At 52.3% G+C, this 16,673-nt stretch overlaps 1 protein-coding gene across 1 annotated transcript in view; it reads right to left on the bottom strand.

Moving 5' to 3' along the window:
- Nucleotides 1-16,673, bottom strand: part of MDN1 (midasin AAA ATPase 1) — a 2,221,312-nt gene that overhangs the window by 1,396,072 nt on the left and 808,567 nt on the right. Inside the window, exon 38 of the mRNA XM_078648266.1 lies at nt 9,969-10,166. Within this exon, the coding sequence (XP_078504392.1) occupies nt 9,969-10,166 (198 nt within the window). The remainder of the gene's footprint in view (nt 1-9,968; nt 10,167-16,673) is intronic.

The raw sequence follows: 16,673 nt of genomic DNA, 5'->3' as shown, positions 1-16,673 counted from the left end.
TTTGCTGGTGAGCTCCTGGAGACGTGGGGAGCTTCAGGCAGCCATGTGGTGAGGACTGCTTGCCCTTGCTAGCCCCTGTTGGATTTGGGGCCTGTGCCGATACTGCGGGCCCCGCCGGCTGTCAGTGAGGGGCCTGAGGCGGGCTCCTGCGCCTTTGGAGAGGAGGTAGGGAGTAGGGTTGCCGAGGCATCTGGGTTGGAGTGGAGGATTCGGCCGTCGGTCAGGCCGCAGGCGGGTGCAGGGGGGGCACTGGTTGGCACGGCCTCCTTCCTTCCGTCCCCCCCCCTCTCCATCACCCCCGCTCCGGTGCACCTCCTGTCTCCTGTGACCCGCAGCCGAGGTGGGCTGGTCTGGCTGTGCCTCCCTGTCCCGGGCCTGGCGTAGCCCGGTACTGAGCTCCCGTGTTCATCTGTTGTGCAGGTCCCGGATCCGACATTATCCTTGTGGGCTCTGGGTGCGGTCTGGAGTGGAATCTGGCCGGGTGGTCATTGAGAGCCCGATCTTCCCAGGGGGGAGAACATGGGCAGAACGGACAGATCTGCGAGGGTCCCGGCTACCCAGATAAAAATGGACCGCTTCACCACTCCAGAGGGGGGACTTACCGGGGAAGTGGCTGCGGAAGAGGCTCCTCTGGCCGCCATGCTCCAGGCCATCCATACATCCCAGACCTCAGAGGAGGGCAAAATCGCAGAAGTAAGAGTAGATATGACTCATCAGGTAAGATCTTCGCAACGCAAATGTCTGGATTAAAAGAGACTGAGTCCAGGATCTCCTCCGTGGAGGACGACGTGCGGCAACTCAAGGGGCAGGTGGTCCGTCTTCAGTAGCACACTCAGGAGTTGCATCGCCGGGCGGAGGACGTGGAAAACAGGTCTAGACGCAACAACCTCCGCCAGGGTTGTACAGTGGACTTCCTGGAGTAGTGGTTGAGATCTTGGGTTCCGGAGGGAGCCTTGTCCCCTTGGTTTGCAATTGAGCGGGCGCATCAGTCCCTGGCTACTAAGCCAATGCCGGGCGCCCCTTCCCGCCCGATAATAATGCGGGTTCTTAATCTCAAGGACCAAAACACTATCCTATCTGAAGCCCGCAAGCAACATCGGCTCCTCCACGAGAATTGTGTCATTCTGATCTTCCCCAAACGTTTTTTCCTGTACTCCGTTTTGCTCTTTGTTGTTTTTTTTTTGTTTCAGCTATCACGGAATGATACAGCTCACAGGAGGGAGGGATGGAGGTGTCCCTCCAGTAAGCGATCGCACGCACCACTGTAGGTTCCCAAGCTCATCTATAAACCCAAAGACGCGTGCTTTGCCTAGACCAGAAACTGCCCATCGTGACATAGCTCTTCCTCTTTGGGCTCTCTCCACGTGTTGTCGTAGAACGTCAACGGTTTATTGGATCAGCACAAGCGTACAGCGGTCTTAAGGTATGCGCAGCGTCTCCACATAGACATCCTCATGCTTCAGGAAACGCACCTCCTGGGTAACTGCTGCCCCTTCTTGGCCCATTATGGCTATGATAGGTTGTGGCACTCCGGCTTCTCCAGGGGCTCGCGAGGGGTAGCAATCCTTCTACGGCGCACATTGCCCTTTGTCCTATCCAGAGTGGTACACGACCCTCAAGGCTCATCTGTGGCAGTTTGCGATCGTTGGCTGGTACACCCCACACTCTGATGTCAATATATGCCCCTCCCTCCATGCTTGCGCCCACACTAGCACATACTGCTTCAGTGCTACATAACGTGCCCGCAGGTAACATGGTCATGGCGGGAGACTTCAATGCAGTCTTAGGCCCGGCCCTCGACCTATCGGGGTCCCCATCCGCCGCGCTGGTGACGAGTGCGAAACAGCTGCGGAACTGGTCGGAGTCTCTGGGGCTTTGCGATGCATGGCGCACATGGCACCCACACAGCACCCAATTCACACATACCTCCGCGGCTCACCACACCCAAGAGTGTATAGATGCGATCTTTGTCCCGCGCACAACTGTGTTTATTATTGACATCCGTATCCTCCCCAGAGGCATTTCTGACCATTCCTCGATAATCCTTAGCTCAGGGGGCCCCCCCTCCCGCGGCCCGCCAAACATGGAGGATGAATGCTTGGTTCCTCCAGGATAAAGATTTCAAGAAAGAGGTAGGGAAAGAGCTTATACGATACTTTGCTACCAATGAGGGATCGGTGGCCTCTCTGGGTATGCTGTGGGAAGCTCGGAAGGCACCCATAAGAGGGTTCGCGAAACGGCAGCTTAAAATCCAGAGACAATCACAGCTTCAGGAGATATCTTCCAAGGAGGCGCAGGCGCTTCGATTGGAGCAGTTTCTATCCACGTCAGAGGATGCCGCTAAGACCCGACAATTGGCCATCCTCCGGGACAATATTAAGCAGCTATCCCTGGATGCGGCCAAGCTCCTCTGGAGGTCTTCGGTAGCACGAATCTACGGCTGGGGGGACAAGAATGGTACGATCCTGCATAGGTTGGCCACATATCTCAGAGCGAATCGTATCATCCCAGAGGTGGTGGATTCCGCTGGAACGGTGCAATGTGCTCCCGTGGCAATGGCAAATGTCTTTAATGCATATTACCGGAGACTGTACACTGCGCAAACTCCTGGGCTCACTGTCGCTGCTCTCCTTGACCGGGGTGGGGTGTGCCTCACTAGGCTGGAACTAGCGGCCCAGAAGGATCTAGAGCGCCCTATAGCTTTGAAGGAAATTGAGGAGGCGTTTACTCTGGTCTCCTCGGACAAGACCCCGGGTCCGGCAAGGAGAGCAATTTTCCCTCAATGGCCACAAAATGTCAATACAAATATGTATCCAATGTTTAATATAATGTTGGTGACAGATACACAACAATCGTATTCATTTTCTTCAAAAAGTATAAAGTTTTATTCATTATTTCCAATTTATCATTTCTTTTTTATCCTGATATTTTTTCATAGTTATTCAAAAGTGGAAGAATTTCTTTTTTTTTTTTTAAACATTTGTTCAGTATTTGAATTATGGACAATTTTATAATTCATACAGAGAAAAAAAGAACACAATAAAGTGAACACAATACATAGCTATATACAGAAAAATCAATTCACCCAAATAATTATGCCCCTGGTAGCTAACAGTCTATCACAACATTCTCACACAACCATACCCTCACTACATTCATAACCACAACATCTGAAAAAAGGAAACTGAATCCAAATTGGCAGAGACACCCTGCCAATCTGTAGGTCTCAAAGCGCAGTATGAGACCCCGCACTTGGTCGACGCGTGTTTCGGCGGCGCAAGGCCACCTTCCTCAGGGCCTCTTCCAGATAAACAAACCCATATATCCAGGGGACGTTAAAAACGATAGATTACTAATCTTGCCCATTAGGGAGGGTTTCAGCAATTAGACTGTGTATTTTCCTGAATATCCTAAATCAGAGGGATTCCAGTATGGCTCCCCCTAAAGAGATGCTGGTATGATTCTTACTGAAGGATCGTGTCAAGTATCCTCGCAGGATCAGATCGCGGTATTCCCCTCAGCTCTTTAAGTAAGCTAGTACTTCAGAAACATTGATCTCTCCTGTCCAGAACTTCTGTCTCTTTCCGGTCGATTGTGAGGCAATGCCTTCCAATATATACGAATCTCTTAGTTCCAAAATGACTGCGGGCCGGCGTGTCCTCCAAGTCCAGACAGCCTTCCACAGGAGTATTATGCGACCTATTGAGGCACCCTAGCGCACCACCTAGCTAATTTTTTTACGGATGCCGTGGAAAGACGGTTGTTTCCGTCGGAGGCGGACATCGCCACCATAGTGGTTCTCCCGAAGTCCCAGCCTCCCTCCCGACTATATGAAGAGTTTCGCCCCATATCACTCCTGAACACCGAAATTAAACTCTATGCCACCATTCTGGCCCAGAGGCTGAAACCCTACTTGACCTCATTGGTGCACCCGGATCAATGCGGGTTCATGCCCCAGCGGGGAACCCGCCACTGCTTCGAAGGCTGCAGTTGGCTTTGGCAAATCATCACCTGCTTACTTCATATCTGGCGTTTGTCCATAGATTTCGAAAAAGCTTTTGATTCAGTGGACTGGACGTACCTACAGGGTGTGCTGATCGAGATGGGGTTAGGGCCATACTTCTGTCCACTGGTCCAGGTCCTATATGCCCACCCGAGAGCGTGAGTCTTGGTTAACGGGGCACTGTCAGAGACCTTTCCCATCGCCAGGGGCACTAGGCAGGGGTGCCCCCTCTCTCCGTTGCTGTTTGCCCTGGCGATGGAGCCCTTTAGCGTCCCTGGTGTGGGCTGAAGGCCGCCTCCGTGGATGGGAATGGCCCAATACAGACACGGACAAGATCGCTGCGAGAAGTTGGCCTGATATATGATGCTCACTAGTTCTAGTGATCACCTTGTATCAGTCCAAACAACCCTTATGGTGATTGGTTGTAAGTCAACCTTATAGACCAGCTATCCTAATGGTAGCATGGACAAAGCAGTCTTAGGCTAAACTCTTTTGGCATGTGAAGCCAGCTGTTTTACCACAATATAACCCCTTGAATACCAGATGAAAGGACACCACACAGGTTGTTATGAAAATAAACAGTATATTTGTTAATAACAACACCTCTGAACTCTTTATGAGGTCAGAGGGCTAAGCACATGACAATCTCTTAAGAAAAATACGGTAAGTTGCACACAATTACAATGGTGCCCTAGGGGCACGACAAACCATATACTAAGTAAGTGGAATGTGAAAGTCGATAGAAGAAATGGAGCTGTCCAGAGGCTGTAGGATCGATGAGACCACGCTACACTAACTCTAGGTAAGTAATAGGAGGCCCACGGAACGCGTGTGCAGAGTGTGAACTCACACGCGAGATGCGTAACAACGGCTATGGACAGTACAGTTCAAGTTAAAGGCGAGTACGGACAATCCTGACTAGTTAGGACAACGACAACTGTGGAACTGGACACTAGGACAGTTAGACTACCCTTGAGCACCGAAATGCTCTCGTTACCTCACCCACGGGCTGCGGGTGCACAGGTGCCAAAGTGTGTCGGGTTCTCGCGTTGAAGTCAATGGAGCCTGAAAGAAAAGGTGCTGCAGGCGACCAGGAGGAAGATGTGGATCAGTGAAGAAGAGGACCTGAAAGCAGAGGGCACAGTGTTCAAAGTCACTAGCCAGTGACCGGTGTGGAACCAGGAAGGAACCAGATGCTGTTGTCGCGATCAGGTGAAGTGTGGACGCTTGACTCTGCAGCCACGTGGCCCAGGAGGTGTCTTCGACGACCAGGATGGAGGCACGAGCTGTCCCACGCAGGCTCTCGCTGTCGGCGGTGTCGGATCCGGAACTAGAGTCAATAGGCCTTGGCAAAGGCAACCCACGCAGTGAAGGGAAAAGACGTCTGGTGCGGACTAGGAGAGTCCGGGGTGCCCCTCTTTTGGAAGGGAGCAAGGGCCAGTCTGGAGCAACCAGACCAGCAGCAAAGATTTCAAAGTCCGTCGTCTAGGAGGCCACTAGCCAGCCGGCAAGTGACCAGACAACGCGTCGAGCAGCAGACAAGCAGAAGGGCCCCACGCAGATCTCGTGGAAGCTGGAGGGCTGATCTTCGGTGCAGGGGCTGCTCGGGGCTGGGGCGTCTCAATCCCCAAAGCACTTGGTCGAGTTTACCTCAGGAGTCGTGCTGGTAGCGAAGTGCAGGTTCGTTCAAGATGGCCGGTCCCACGTGTCTTGTCGCACCCACTGGTCTCAGCTGTGCTGCAGATGTGAGTTGAGGTCGGAGAGGTCTGGGAATCCGGGTCTCGCCGGGTCTGAAGTCTGGATCCTCGAGGGAAGACGACAAAGTGAAGCCGCTGGACGCTTGATGGCGCCTGCAGTTGCAGGGTGGACACTCCTTGTCCACAAGGTAGATTCTTCAGTCTTCTGTGGAGCAGAACGTCGAAGTCCAGAGTTTCTTCTTGTAGAATTGTTCAGGATAATCTAACTTGGAATGGGACCAGCTCCTACCTTTATCCTGCTAAAGGGGGCTGCACTACTGACTAGGTCTCTCCCCTGGGTGGGACCAGGAAGGGGGTGGTTACACCCCCTATCCTTTGTCCGGTTTCCCGCCAGAGCTGGGGCTGGAGTGCCCCAGCAACTAGTTTGAACCGGTGTATGGACAGGGCACCTTGTGTGCCCCAGGCATGTCTCATTCCTTTCAGGCCTATCCTACCCAATACACAAAATCCTGTCTGGGGTGGTGCTAGCACCTCCCAAGGCAGGAAACCCTTTGTCAGACTCCCTGCAGCAGGAGGTCAGACTTGTGTCTGTGGTGGCAGCATCCATTTTGTGATGCCAAGGCTCGAGTTAACTTTAACCAGGGTTCACAGTTACATACATGTCGTGTCCCTCTAGAAGGGTGAAATGCTACCCCCGTCGCCAGAATTGGCGAGGGGGTAGTATTCCAGATCGTATGACACCTTACTCGACATGTTTTGATAATGTTATACCAGAGTTAGCATTTAACCACGAGGTTGATAATGCACTTAAGAGTATATGGTATAGCGTTATCATGGAACAGCTATTAGGACTTGGTTCCGCAAGCTGCAAACAGGCTCAGCTCATGCCAGAGCACCATCTCACATAATTCCAAGCACTCTGCCTTCAGGATTGATAAGGCATTCCATAGGAGTGACTGATAGGAATATATGTGTCCATTTTAGGGTTAGATATAGGAATACTATACCTAAAGCAAAGGGTGTTTACACCACCTTGCCCCAGCTGTTGTGCAGCCAGTTGTGTCAGATTTGGGTGGCCAGCCAGGGGTGGCAAAATACGAAGATTTCAACACTGCTAGTCTGGTCCCCCAGACTGGCCCTTGCTTCCTTGTGAAAGAGAAGCACCCGGACCCTCCTGGTCCACACAAGACGCCATCTTTGTTCCACCGCGTGGCTTGCATTAGCCAAGGCCTGTTGTCCAGATCGACGATCCGACCCCGCCAACAGCAGCAGACTACGTGGGACAGCTCGTGCCTCCAGCCTGGCCGTGAAGAACAGCTCCTGGTCCACGCAGCTGCAGAGAGAAGCGACCCTTCCTTCACCTGAACGCGGCGACAGCCCCTGGTTCCCTCCTGGTTCCAGCACCGTCACTGGCTAGTGACCAAGACTCTGTCCCCTTCCTTTTCAGGACTTCCTTCTTCCTAGTTCCATCCTTGGAACCACCAGACTCCTCCATCTGGCTGCCTGCCAGCAACTTCTTGTTTCAGGCATCATCAGGACCAACACAGCAAACCCGACGCAACTTCAGCCCTATGCACCCGCAGCCTGTGGGTTAGGTAACTAAAGCTTCTAGGTCCTGAAGTCTGTGTCCACTATCCTAGTGTCCAGGTCCACTGTTGTTTTCCCTCCATCCAGCCGGGTTCGTCCGGAATCCGTAACTTTGTAAACTGTTGCATCCATAGACGTTGGTACGCATCCCGCGTGAGAGTTCCCACTCTGCACGTGAGTCCCGTGGGCCTCCTGCTCCTTACTTACCTAGTTTGTAGCGTAGTCCCACCGATCCTCCAGCCTCTGGATCTCCTTACAGTATTTTCTTTCCTCGCATTCCATTGTTTTGAGTATATGGTTTGTCGTGCCCCTAAGGCACTTGTGTAAATATTGTGCGAACTGGTATTTCCTTTTTAGTATTGTCATGTGCTTAGCCCTCTGATCTCATAAAGAGTTCAGAGGTGTTGTTATAAATAAATAGACTGTTTATTTTCATAACAACCTGTGTGGTGTCCTTTCATTTGATATTCAAGGGGTTATACTATGGTAAAACAGCTGGCTTCACATGACAAAAGAGATTAGCCTAAAAGACTGCTTTTGTCCACGCTACTAGGATAGCTGGTCTATACGGTTGACTTTACAACCAATCATCATAAGGGTTGTTTGGACTGATAAATGATGCTCACTAGTTCTAGTGATCAGCTTGTATCAGGCCAACTTCTCACAGAGGGATCAATGGGTGGACTGGGTGGGCCCTCTTGACGAGGTAGACTGGCGTGACGCCCTTATGGCCCCCAGAATAGTCACCGTCTCCGCCAAACTCAAGTTGATTCAGCTATACTATTTGCATTCCGCGTATCTCACTCTACTGCGCCTGCATCGGGCGGGTTTGCGCCCAGACGCGTCGTGTCCCAGATTTAATCATGCCCCGGCCAACTTCTTCCACATGGTTTGGCTGTGCCCCCGCTTGGGGCAGTTCTGGGGATCCATTGAAGTGGAGCTAGCGGAGGTACTGGGCTGGGAGGTTCCTCACGACCCACGTCATTCCTTGCTGGGGATCACGGATGGATTAGATGGGTCCAGGAACAAGAAGCTGTTATTCAACACAGCCATGGTGGTGGCCAAGCGGGATATCGCGGGGGCCTGGATAAACCCCGACCCGCCAACTATAGAAAGGTGGCGTAGAGAGGTAGACTGGTGTGCGACCAAAGAAAAAGCCCTTTACAAAGATAAGTGGTGTGTCAAGCAATAGCGTAGAGTGTGGGGGAAGTGGTTGGGGAATGAGGAGGGTCCTACTAATCTGATTCCAAATTGTATCTATGTAATTTTTATGGGACTGGTGATAGGGGGATACAGTGCTAGTGTGAATGAACTTACCTTTGTGATTTCCGTGTATTGGCTGAATTGTTTACATGTTTAAAAAAAAAAAAAAAAAGAAGAAGCAGGGTGAAGTGTACCTACAGGGTTTGCACGCTATGCTTGAGTGGCTTGGCTTCCTCGGAAGTCTCAGAAGGACTTGGAGGTAGCCGAGCTTGGGTAGGTCGTCCTGCATACCATTGCGATGGACACTCACACATAGTTAGCATGCGGCGCACTCTGATTCATTGAAGTCCAACCACACCATATTAGGGATGGTTTTTATCTGCCCTAAAAGGTATCTAACACTTTTTGATAGTAATCAGGTGATTAGAAATCGCAGTACATGCCACTTCACTATTCCAGACCCAGTGTATAATAGGGTACACAGATCATGACAAACTGCCACCTAGCCTTTTGCGGACTGATTAGGGAATGAAGCATGTTGACCCACTAGATAACAAAGACCATTCATTTCTGGTGATAGCTAGCACATTTTTTAACATAGACAAGGGGACAAGCATATTAAAAACTTTTTTAGAACACCTCCTGACTTATTTTAACCTACACCATCTTGAACAAATCTTTATTATTCACACCAATCAACACGTCTTTAGCCCCACACCTAGGCTTCATAAAGCATTAATGGCAAACCGAAAAGAGCCACCTTGTGGGTGCCAGTCGGGAATTGCAGTGCCAGCCCAATGTGGAACCTGCCCGATGATGGCTCTTGTTCCCGAGTCGTCACACTCCCTGCTGAACCTCAAGGATTCTACTGACCTGTTCAAGAGAGAATTTTTGTTGTTTGCTATAGTAACTGCATTCCCTCGTTTTTATGTTCATGTGCATCTACAGCCACATATGCCGTCAAACCTATATATTTATATATACATTTTTCAAAAATATTTCATTATTGGATTCTTCATTAGACTTGTGAATCTTGTTGCCTTCAGAGATGGAGTTTGGTTTCACAATTAAAACAGAAATACTGCATCTTAAAAAGGCTCGCAAAATATGTGCTTGCAGACTACCAGGAAAATGTCACATTTAAAGAAGTGACTCAAAAAGCATTAAAGCAAAAAATATTTTTGTTTTCGGATGACCTTTTATAGCAAATTAAAGTCAGAGGATCTTGCAAAGAAATTCTAATTTATCCAACACATACTTATGATTTACTTCTATAAAGCGGACCTAGCCAAAAGGTAGCTGAGCACTTTACATACTACAAAGAAAGATGCATATGTCTTACATTGATGAGGGATGAAAAGGAGTACGTGGCAATACTGTTAGATAGTGAGATACGTTTTAAAGTGAGGGGTATTAAGATCCTTTGAGGTATTTTAATTTTCTGCCAAAATAAAATCTAATAAGTGGATTAGACTTACTTGTGTAAATCTGTTAAGGAATGACTTAGGTAGACCCTTTCTGCCACCACCTTGCCGAAAGGGATTTTGGCATCCAAAGATTTTCGTCTTTTCATGTTGTACCTGAAAACTCATTCCCAACTCAGGAACATAAATTTCTGCTCGATGATCAAAGCAGGCATTTAATCCTTCCAACACCGACTGGGAAGCCAGATTTAACTGTTGAATAAAACAGGAAAATTAAAAATATTACCTCATTTGGGTCATAATTAAAATCTCGCTCCTTAAATTAAAATGACAATGCATTAAATGTTGCATATTTGCAATTATAAACACTTTCCATACCTATGTAAACTAATTGTGATTAAAGAACCCGTTGATCCAATGTTATAGCTTAGGAAGATGACAAAGAATGAGTTGTTAGCAGCTCTGCACTTTGGCTTGTTCACAGCAGTCCCTCCCTTCCTTCCGCAAGATCCCTGAAGCACAAGTTACTACTTGTGTAACGATATATCTGTAAGAAACATTAGTTAGTATTAGATTCCTTACCTTAGAATATCCCCAGGCGTCAGACTGGATCCGGAAATTTTTGCTTAGCAGTACCCTTGCGCATCGGTAGGAGTCGTCTGCGGCTCCGCGTCCGTCCTCGGCGTCGTGGGTGCCGTGATGACGTCGTCGGAGTACTTAGACACCATCTCCGCGTGCTGACGTCAGTTCTTAGACACAGCTTTTCCGCGCCAGAAGCGCTGAGCCAGGTTAAAAACCAACACTGGTGCCATTGAAACTAGGGCCCTGAAAGGGGGTAACCCTAACCCTAGATATCGGTTCGCAGAACGGGGAGGTTGGGTGGGTCGGTAAGGAATCTAATACTAACTAATGTCTCTTACAGATATATTGTTACACAAGCAGTAACTTGTGCATCTGAAAGAGACACGTTAGTATTAGATTCCTTACCTTAGAATAGATACCCCAGCAATACCAACCCCGGTGGTGGGTCTGCGAACCAATAATCACACCAGAAAGTCCTGGAGGACAGAACAGCCAAAGAAGACATCCCTCCGGACTTGGCTGTCCAGGCAGTAGTGTCTTGCAAACGTGTGCAGCGATGCCCACGTAGCTGCCTGACAGATGTCTTGTAAGGGCACTCCCCGGCCCAGGGCAGTTGTATCCGCCGTGGCTCAGGTGGAATGAGCCCGCAATCCAACAGGGGGCTCCTTTTTAGCCAAGGAGTAACATGCCTGGATACACAAGATGATCCACCAGGAGATGGTCCTCCTGTGCACCGCTTTCCCCTTCTTAGCGCCCACGTAACCAACAAAGAGTTGGTCATCCACCCGGAACTGGCGTGTGCGATCCAAGTAGAATGAGAGTGCACGCTTTGGGTCCAGACGGTGGAGCCGCTCTTCCTCTTTAGAGGGATGCGGTGGCGTTAAGAAGGTTGGCAAGGTGATAGGATGCCCGATGTGGAAGGCCGTGACAACCTTGGGCAGGAAAGATGGCTTAGTACGTAACACAACCTTGTCCGGATGGACAGAAAGGAAAGGTGGGGTACAAGAAAGGGCCTGGAGCTCACTCACTCTCCTGGCAGAGGTGATGGCAACCAGGAAAGCAGTCTTCAGAGTAAGAAGGCGGAGAGGACAGTTGTGAAGTGGCTCAAAGGGAGCGCACATCAGAAACGTAAGAACCAGGTTAAGTCCCACTGAGGCATCACAAACGGAACAGGAGGGAATGTGTGTGTGATGCCCTTTAGAAATCTATTTACAATAGGGGACTTGAACAAAGAAGGTTGATCAGGCAGCCTCAGAAAGGCTGAAAGGGCAGAAAGGTAGCCCTTGATAGTGCCCAGAGCAGAGACCTGCTGGGCAAGAGAAAGAAGGAAGAGAAGAACCTCAGAGAGAGGGGCAGCAAGAGGATCCACAGCCTTTGCTGTGCACCATGCCACAAATCTGTTCCACCTGCAGGCGTATACCGACTTTGTGGAGGGACGCCTGGCTGCCAGAATGACGTTACAGACTTCAGGAGGCAAGTCAAATGGCCTCAACTGCCGCCGCTCAATCTCCAAGCATGGAGGTGGAGACTGGACAGGTTCGGGTGGAGGACCGTCCCCTGCTGCTGCGACAGAAGGTCCTCCTGAAGAGGCAGACGAACCGGGGGATCGACTGACATACTGAGTAGCTCTGGATACCAGTACCTTCGTGCCCAGTCCGGAGCCACAAGGATGACTTGGGCCCAGTCGCGCTTGATCTTCTTCAGCACTCTGGGCAGAATTGGTATAGGCGTACAACAGACCGCAACTCCACTCGCGACGAAAAGCGTCTCTGAGCGAGTGCCGCCTTGGAAATTCCAACACGCAGAACTGACGACATTGCGCGTTCTCTTCGGTGGCCAATAGATCTAACCAAGGCTCTCCCCATTGCTGAAAGAGGCCTTGCGCCACGTCGGAGTTCAGACGCCATTCGTGATCCATCATGCACCGACGGCTGAGCTCGTCCGCCCTGGCGTTCAGAGAACCCGCCAGGTGTTGAGCCACCAAGGTCTCACTATGGCGTTTCAGCCACTGCCAGAGGCGCAGAGCCTCCTGGCAAAGGGTCCACGACCCCACCCCGCCCTGTTTGTTGCAGTACCACATGGCGGTGGTGTTGTCCGTGAACACCTGCACTACACTCCCCCGGACAGAGGGGAGGAATGCCTTCAGTGCTAGACGAATCGCCCGTAACTCCAACAGGTTGATGTGGAGCCGGGCCTCCGCCGGAGACCAGAGGCCTCTGATCTCCGCCTCTCCCATGTGGCCTCCCCAGCCCTGGAGGGACGCGTTCGTCACAACTACGTGCTCCGGTTGGGGAAGGGAGAGGGATCTGCCGCTGACCCAATCGCGGTCCGTGAGCCACCACTGCAGCTGTCTCGCAGTGCCCTCCGAGATCAGGACGTGGTCGGACAGGTTGCCCTGATGCTGGGCACACTGAAACTTCAGGTCCCACTGCAGAGCCCGCATCCGCCACCTGGCGTGATGCACCAGTAGGATGCAGGAGGCCATCAGCCCCAGAAGCCGCAGCGTCAACCTGACAGACACCCGGAATAACGGCTGAAAGATGGGAATCAGAGCCTGAATATCCCGGACCCGCTGTTCGGGTGGACAAACCCGAAACCGCGCCAAGTCGAGAACCGCTCCGATGAAGAGGAGCTTCTGAGAGGGGCACAGGTGTGACTTCGGCACATTGATGGAGAACCCCAGCCGGTGCAGGAGATCTGCCGTAGTCTGGAGGTGGCTGACGACTGTCTGGGGCGAGCCCGCCCACCAGTCGTCGAGGTAGGGGAAGACTGAAACCCCTAACCTGCGCAGATGAGCTGCGACCACGGCCATCACCTTTGTGAACACCCGTGGGGCGCTGGTAAGGCCGAAGGGGAGCACGGTATACTGAAAGTGCTCGTGGCCAACCGTGAACCGCAGGTAGCGCCGGTGGGCGGGCAGGACGGGGATGTGGAAATAAGCGTCCTGCAAGTCCAACGCTACCATCTAGTCTCCTGGGTCCAGGACAGCTAAGACCTGAGCCAGAGTCAGCATTTTGAACTTCTCCTTCCGGAGGAAGCCGTTGACATTCCGCAGGTCCAAGATAGGGCGTAGGCCCCCTTTGCCCTTCTTGGGTACCAGAAAGTAGTGGGAGTAGCAACCACACCCAACTTCTGGCCCAGGAATGCGCTCGATGGCCCCCTTGGCCGTAACTTCCTCCTGCAGAAGTCGCAAATGATCCCCCGATACACAGTGGTTCTGCGGTGGCATGGCTGGAGGAGTCGCCTCGAAGAGGAGGGAGTAGCCCCTTCGGACGATCTGCAGCACCCACCTGTCCGACGTGACTGTGCGCCAGTGGAGGTGGTGATGGCGAACCCTGCCCCCCACTGGCGTCACATGGGCCTGAAAGCACGGACTAGGAGGGTTTTGAGGCGGATGCTGCGGGGGAAGGTGTGCACTGACCTCGCCATTGTCCCCGACCGCCACCACGGCGGTTTCCACGACCGCCACCGCGTTGGGTATTACCCTGCGGAGCGTGGCTGGCAGCACGTGTGGGTACACCCCTTCCGTGGCCACAAAAGGAATGAAAGGCAGCCGATTGCTGGCGCGGGGCCGAGAGGCCCAAGGACTTGGCCGTAGCCCTGGAGTCCTTAAAGCGCTCAAGCGCATGGTCTGCCTTGTCGCCAAAAAGGCGACGGCCATCGAACGGCATGTCCATCAGTGTGTTTTGGACATCGGCCGAAGAATTGGCAGACCTCAACCAGGCGTGACGTCTAACCGCCACTGTCGTTGCCATCACTCTACCTAGTGCGTCGGTGGTATCCAGCCCACACCGGATAGAATATCTGGCTGCGTCCCGGCCCTCCACAAGGGCTTGGCCGAGTTTGGCCCGTACCTCCAACGGACAGTCTGGCAGCACTTCCGCAACCGTATTCCACAGAGAGTGGGTGTAGCGGCCCAAGAGGCATGCGATGTTGGAAGACCGCAGTCCCAGACTAAGGGAGGAGAAGATCTTTTTACCGTACTGCTCGTACCTCTTGGATTCCCTGTCCGGCGGAGCCGACGGGAATGCGGTCTGGGAATTGGAGGCCTGGATGACCAGGCTCTCGGGGGTGGGGTGGGTGGACAGGAAACATGTGTCGCCCGGAGCCGGGCGGTGGCGTCTGGCCACGTTCCTATCTACAGGCGAACCTGTAGCGGGCTTGGACCAAGTGCCCAAAAGAACGTCAGACAAGGCCTCGTTAAACTGCAGCAGAGGCTCAGCTGAGCATGACTGCGGCTTAAGGACCTCAGTGAGGAGGTTAGTCCTCACGGCCGCGACGGGGTGCTCAAGGCCCAAGGCCTTGGCCACCCTCATCAACACCACACTATAGGTTGCCCCCTCCTCCGTAGCCACGGTAGGAGGTGAGACAAAGCCAGTGTCGGGCGAAGTGTCCAGACCACTGGCATCCCCAAGTTCACCTGTCCAGTCCTCCTGGGACTGACATTCACGTGTCAGAGGGTCCTCAGACCCCTCCCAATACTCCTCATCACCCATCTCCTGATAGTCAGGGTCAGTAAATGATGGGGCCGGCTTATGGAAAGTAAACTCTCCGAATGGCGTCTAAAGCGGCGCCCAGCGGCGCCGCTTCGGCGCGGGAACCGGGTCGAGGCATCGGGGACGGCGCCGCTCAGGGGGCGGCGTCGGGGGTGACACCTGGGGGGTCGGCACCGGGGAGGTCGTCAAGTCCACCAGCGGCGACCCGGATCCGGAACCAGATCCAGTGGGACCTTGCGGTGCCGGGCCCAAAGGCGCCGGCGGCGTCGGAGCCGAAGCACCCGACCCGCTAGGGCCCCCAGACGGGTCCGCTGGGCCCGGAGGCGCCGCGGAGCCCGTCGGAGGATAGAGGGACCTCATGGCCATGAGGAACCGCTCGATCTCCTTCGGCGTCGGGTTAGGCCCAGGGACCGAAAGGTATGAAGCCGGACGCGGCGCCTGCGACTCCGACGGAGTCGCGTGGGCGGTGCCACCCGAACACCCGGCCGCGTCACGCGAGCGTCGGGGGGAGTCGGAAGAGCGATGACGTCTCTTCGACTTCTTGTGCTTACCTGATGACTTCGACCCTGAGGAGTGATGTCGACTCCCGGAGCTATGATGGCTCCGCTCCCGCGACCGGTCCCTCGACCTCTGTCCGGACCGGGACCTCTCATGGCGCGGGGCCGACTGCCGGAGTTCGAGTCGCTTACGGGACCGCTCCCGTCTAGCCTTCGAAGTGAGGGCCCGGCAGTCGGAACAGGCCTTGTCGTCGTGTTAGACGCCGAGACAGTGGAGACACAGACGGTGATGGTCCGTTACCGACATCAGTCGGACGCAATCCTCACAGGGCTTGAAACCAGGCATCCCTACCGGCACCGAATCTGAGTCGAAGACTCGAAAAATGAGATCAAAAGATTTAGTCAAAAAGTGACTAAGGTACCACTTTTTCCGGATCTGCGCTGCTGGTGCGGAAAAAAGAATAACTGACGTCAGCACGCAGAGGCGGCGTCTAAGTACTCCGACGACGTCATCACGGCGCCCACGACGGACGCGGAGCCGCAGACGACGCCTACCGACGCGCAAGAGTACTGCTATGCAAAAATTTCCGGAACCAGTCTGACGCCTGGGGATATTCGAAGGTAAGGAATCTAATACTAACGTGCCTCTTTCAGATCCCTATTCCCATAGTCTGGTAATTGTGGTTTATGTCATTTTAGATTTCAGATGCATTGCACTTCTCTGAGCAAGTAATTTCCCGCTTTCCAAGAACTGCTAAGGCATTTTGGTTGGCAAATGGGATATTATTTGATGGCATGCTCGCCAACCAATATAAAATAAACATGTACAGCCTTTTCTGTTGTGAAATGACAAAGATGAAGTTGTAAATTCCTGAGATTATGCCACACTGATAATACTTTAAACAGAACTAAGATATTTGAGACAAATTACAATGCCAGTTACTTAAATGGATATTTTTAGTTCATAAACGTACGTATACATGCTATTAATCACAAAAAATAGTCCCGGGCTCAGAATCCAACCTCTCACGCAGTCAATACTGAAACAGTTTTGTCTAAAAAGTTTGCAAGTTGTGGACAATAACAGCTGAATGTGCTGAAGCTTTCACTTTTCAGTGAAATTACCACTACGTGATGATAACAAACGTTCCTGCTAGCTTTTACTGTGTATACAACAGGCCTTT

The sequence above is a fragment of the Lissotriton helveticus genome, chromosome 6 (genome assembly GCF_964261635.1).
Source record: "Lissotriton helveticus chromosome 6, aLisHel1.1, whole genome shotgun sequence".
In the NCBI taxonomy this organism is placed as follows: domain Eukaryota; kingdom Metazoa; phylum Chordata; class Amphibia; order Caudata; family Salamandridae; genus Lissotriton; species Lissotriton helveticus.
The sequence above is the reverse complement of the archived record's forward strand: the minus strand, read 5'-3'. Positions and strand labels throughout refer to the sequence as shown.